Raw genomic sequence first — 5,074 nt, 5'->3', positions numbered from 1 at the left:
TACATCTTCCAAATATGCATGTAAAATGTTAAATATGTGAATTTTCATGCAAAACGTTGTTAGATTTTTTTTTTAACAGAATCTGTGTTACTGGTAATATATATTTGATTAGATTTGGACTTGTCTTTCCAATTTTCTAAACTTTACTAGTAATATTTTGTTAGTGACTTGTCTTTCCCTCTTCACGACGTTCAAGTCGTTAAAAAATGTTTAGACAAACTGATTATACAACACATTCTAAGCCTAAATAAACAATATATATTAAGAAAGAATTTGATGAAAAAATTTACAATTTACAATGAAGAATTTGTGGAAGAATGAGGTAATGCTGGTGTTGCAAAACAAGCCAGCAATGCTCTTTCTAAGCTATTTACAATTTCGGACATTGTTGGTCGATCTTGGCCTGGGAGCATTACACAATCAGTAGCAAGGTACCCAATGTATGCTATGGCTTCTATCTCTAATGGCGTCGGAGGGGGCAGTGCAGGATCCAATACGCGATGGATGTTGTCCTGAACTATATATGGAACGACATAGTCCACTACGTTTCTTGGCATTCTCTCCTCATTTAAATGGATTGCCCTGTAACCTGATAGCAGCTCCAACAACAAAACACCAAAGCTATAAACATCGCTCTTGGTTGTTAATTGTTGTAATCTGAAGTACTCGGGGTCTATGTAACCGACTGTGCCAGCAGCGTGTAGTGAGAGGTGCGACATATTTTCTTGAGGCCCCATTAATGAGAGTCCAAAATCTGATACCTTAGCAGTCCATGTGGCGTCGAGTAGTATGTTTGATGACTTGATGTCACGGTGAATGATTGGTGGGTCTGCGTAAACATGGAGGTATTCGATTCCCCTGGCTGCATCTAAGGCTACTTGAATACGGGTTGGCCATGACATGGTATCAGTGCTTTGAGGATTATGTAGATGATCATGGAGACTGCCATTGTTCATGTACTCATAGATCAGTGCATACTCGTTGCAATCTTCACAAAAGCCTAGTAAACGAACAAGGTTTTTGTGGTTTAGGCGTGATAGGCATTCAAGTTCATTGACAAATGCATACTCATTCTCATCTTGAAGTTTGGTTATATTGGCATTTACACCACCACGAGCACCATTGAAAGATGGACACGTAGTCAATTGAGCCCGTTTGATAGCTACTTCCCGGCCATCCAATAATGTAGCTCGGTAAACTGACCCAAAGCTCCCACTCCCGATCTTGTGGTGATCTGAGAAATTATTAGTTGCCCCAACTAAGACAGAGAAACTGAAATCTTCCAAGTTACCCCCGTTTTCCATACTAAACATTTGACTCAGTTTCTTAACAAGAAGAGGTGGCGTTTGTGGAGCATGGGCAACTTGTTTAGTAGTCGTAAGCTGAGTAGGCATTTCAAGATCATCCAATGGTCCTGAATCATGAACTCGATGAGATCCCCTAGTTCCCTTGTTACAACGAAAACACAAGACAACCAAAAGAATAAGCGATGAAGAAGTCCCAACACATCCAACAACCAGCAACGTAACGTTTTTCCAAGTCCAATTAACACCACTACCTTCACTCCTTGGTGGTGACTCAGGATCACACGGTTTGCAAACCATTAATCCTGGCCTACAAAACTTCCCACCTCGCTGGGAAGCACCACAAGGGCATTCCCTTGCACACGCACCTGGCACTACATCCTTAAAAACCAAAGCATCAGCATCAAAAACCTCATTCCCCCAACAATACAAACCATAATCCTCCGTCCTAACCCCACAAAAAACATCTCCACTCGCCTCTATCGCCTCAAAAGTAATCCCCTTAAGAAACCCCGGCAAACCGAACCCATTCTCCCCCCAACAAACCACATCCCCACCAACCCTAATCCCGCAACTTCTCCCATCCCCCAAAGCCAACCCCTTAAACAAAGCCTTAGGCGGATCACCCACCTTGTCCCCCCAACACTTCAATCTCCCCCTAACAGAAATCGCACAAAAATGTCGTAAACCAGCAGCAACAACACTATAATTCCCTCTATACCTCCCACCACCAACATTACTCAAATTCCCGACACATCGAATTTCCCCAAAACCCTTCAACCCACAAACAAAGTCTCCCCCAACAGCTAAACTAGAAAATTCAACACTAGACTTAAATTTCCTCCACTGCCAACACTCTAACCTTCCAGTACCACCCAAAACCCCACAAATCCTTGAACTCCCAGAATCCAAATCATCAAGAACAGGGCCATTATAAATCCTCTTATATTCAACAACACCACCATTACGATCAAACCTCCAACAAATCAAATTAGTTTGAGAATCATCCAACCCGCAAAAAAAGCCATCACCACCAACCACCCCAGAATAAGAAATAGTAGTGATATTATTAGTTAATGTTGTGTAGTCATTATTTAGTCCTCGAAAAGTCTTGCAGCTGAGGTGACGGTTTTGTTGCATGAGCGAACAAATAATAATGGTTTTATGATCAGAAGAGTGAGAAATAGAGAAGGTGGGTAGAGAGAGTATGGAGATGGGTAGTAATAAGAGTATGTAGAGAGAGAAGAGGATGATATGGAGAGTAGTCATTAAGAAGAAGAAGAAGAGTTCATGGTGAGTTCAAGGGAGAAAATGAGGGTGTTAATTTGAATAAATACGTGTGCGTGTAAAAACAGCAGCGTGTGTAATATAAAAAACAGCAGTCATTACAGACAAAGAGTGTAAACGCGGATGTGCTGTAATGAAATTGATGTTAATGATTTGGAGTTGAGGGGGGAGGAAAGAGTAAGCGCGAGGACCGAGTCCTGGGAGCGTGGTCCTATTCCTTTTCCTATATGAGTTTTGATTTTATTCTCATATTCTTGCTTTTCTTTTTTATTTCAGAATATAAATATTATTGTCATTATTGACGGAGGAATCTGGTAATAACAAAGATTGAGGTTTCTCGCCGGAACTAAGATCTGTGACGGTGGTTCTTTGCCAGAAACTTAAGCGGTGTGTGGTTGATTGTGGTTGTTTTAGGCTGAGATTGATCAGAGTAAGTGGTGGCTCTCTTATCAGCTCTCAACTTCTTACCCTTTCAATGTGCCTATGTACCCTTTATATAGGGATCAAGCCTGACGTAGTTCTCGTAGAACAGGAAGTCTAATGGACTTAGACTTCTTATTCCTAGTTGCAGTAGAAGCTCATCCAAAGTCCGTCTTCCGCTAGCTTTAGGAATGTCCAACTATGAGGCCCAACCGCGAAGGCCCAAGGCTCGTCCGTAATCGCAGGACTTCACGGATAGTGCATCTCCCTGCGCAAGGATAACACTCAGCTACAGCTATCTCCCTTGATTCACGAACGCAGGTATAGCCACGGTTCACCCCAAGTGTCAGACGCGTCCCTGTCCCCCGAATGAGGATAACCCACCAGATAGCAGGACAGGTGATCCCAAGCTCTTGGATGCAAAGTGCAGGATGACTCCAAAGTTCTCCAACGAGGACACCCGTTGAATACAAGAATAGAGTTCCCAAAGCACACACCAAAGTTAACCCCGCATCCCCAACGAGGACACCCGTTGAATACAGGAGGAGGCCTTCAATCATCAGACATACCCCTGGAGGCCTTCAAGCTTTTCACGGACATCCCCCTCCTTGACCGTCTCAAGGAGGGAATTCTTCAAAGAGTACCTGCAACAAATACATTAGTAAAAATAACCTCCATTGCTCCTCTCCAAGTAAGCTTTATCCTTAAGTCACCATTAAGAACACATAGAACAAATACAGGACGCGTCCTAGAACTTAGGGCGCGTCCTCACCCTCATTAGACTTGCACCATCTCCTCAAAACCATCATACACATCATTTTACTTCTTATGACGCGTCATGGTTAAAGTAGGCGCGTCCTACAGCGTCCATCGCCACAAGATCTCATTTGTCAAGTACTTTCATAACATTGACGCGTCCATGTAACCTGGGCGCGTCCTTCCTTGACCATGCACTCTTTTCGCTTCGTAACACATCCCTTCTCAAACAGGCGCGTCCTCTGTCGCTGGGCGCGTCCTAGTCCTCTACAATGTAACACCGAGTTTGACTATAATTAGCCCGCGTTTGACCCGAGTCAATCATTTGCCAAATTTTGGGTATAACAACTACCCCCCAAATTCCATTTGCAGTTGAAAACAAAATTGAAATTTCTTTCCATAAAACCAAAAAAGCGAAATTTGGCTCACAGGACGCGTCATTGGCAGAGGACGCGCCTTGCGTTTACTCCATATCCGTGGTGTACAGTTGTCGCCCACGTAAGCCGACTATCCTTTATAAATATCTTCTTCCAACCCACAATTGCACCTTACTCCTTTTCTCTCCGGAAACCACCATTGCCGCAGTTCTCAAGCTTTTGGTTCAAATTCCCGACGATTTAACCGCCCATTACTTGATTTCTTTTGCTCAATCAACTCCTCAACTCAAAAGGTACACAAATCTTCTCGTATTTCTTTATTCGGCCAAGTACATTGGTTTTAATGAGCAAGAAACCGTTAGTATGCTTCATGTTCATATCAATTACTCTTCATGTTCTTTTGTATGTATATGCGTATGTATATGCAAATATACCATATATAGCTTCCCTGATTTCCCAACTACATGTTTCTAGGATTTTATTACATTTCCCCCAAATTGCTAACAGACGATTAACATTTCACCGCATTGTAACCACGTAGGACGCGTCCACCTGTCAAGGCGCGCCTTATTTTCCTTTGTTTTACGGCACATGTTTAAGCCGTTTTAACTAAAGGTCGCATAGGAGCAACACTTTACTAGGACGCGTCTACGTAATGCATTTCGCATGTTAGGTTCTTAGGACGCGTCCTATAATGTCTCTAGTATTTTCCTTCATCATAATTCATTTATTTTTCCTTCTTTTTTTTGTGGACGCGTCCTCAAATGTTTATTCCTTCTTTTGCAACTGGAGGACGCGTCATCTTCTTCCCCTTTACATCCATTCAAAGTTCTCAATAAACGCCTTGGTATCTACTCCCCACACTTGATTACTTTCAAACCCGATTTTCCCGAAATTTACAGGACGAGTGCCTTCCTTAGAGCAGAAAGA

General features: G+C 42.6%; 1 protein-coding gene across 1 annotated transcript; it reads right to left on the bottom strand.

Annotated features, from left to right (window-relative positions):
- Window positions 1-220: 220 nt before the first annotated feature.
- On the bottom strand, window positions 221-2,650 carry LOC141712895 (serine/threonine-protein kinase-like protein CCR4). The gene has a single exon (XM_074516014.1). It carries the CDS (start codon window positions 2,571-2,573, stop codon window positions 294-296), a length of 2,280 nt encoding a protein of 759 aa, XP_074372115.1. The 5' UTR covers window positions 2,574-2,650; the 3' UTR covers window positions 221-293.
- Between the last annotated feature and the right edge of the window lie 2,424 nt (window positions 2,651-5,074).

Source organism: Apium graveolens, chromosome 3 (genome assembly GCF_009905375.1).
Source record: "Apium graveolens cultivar Ventura chromosome 3, ASM990537v1, whole genome shotgun sequence".
In the NCBI taxonomy this organism is placed as follows: Eukaryota; Viridiplantae; Streptophyta; class Magnoliopsida; order Apiales; family Apiaceae; genus Apium; species Apium graveolens.
The sequence above is the reverse complement of the archived record's forward strand: the minus strand, read 5'-3'. Positions and strand labels throughout refer to the sequence as shown.

Bases quoted from the DNA above. Each gene is read 5' to 3' on its own strand.
- LOC141712895 (XM_074516014.1), bottom strand. From the start codon at position 2,573: ATGACTACTCTCCATATCATCCTCTTCTCTCTCTACATACTCTTATTA.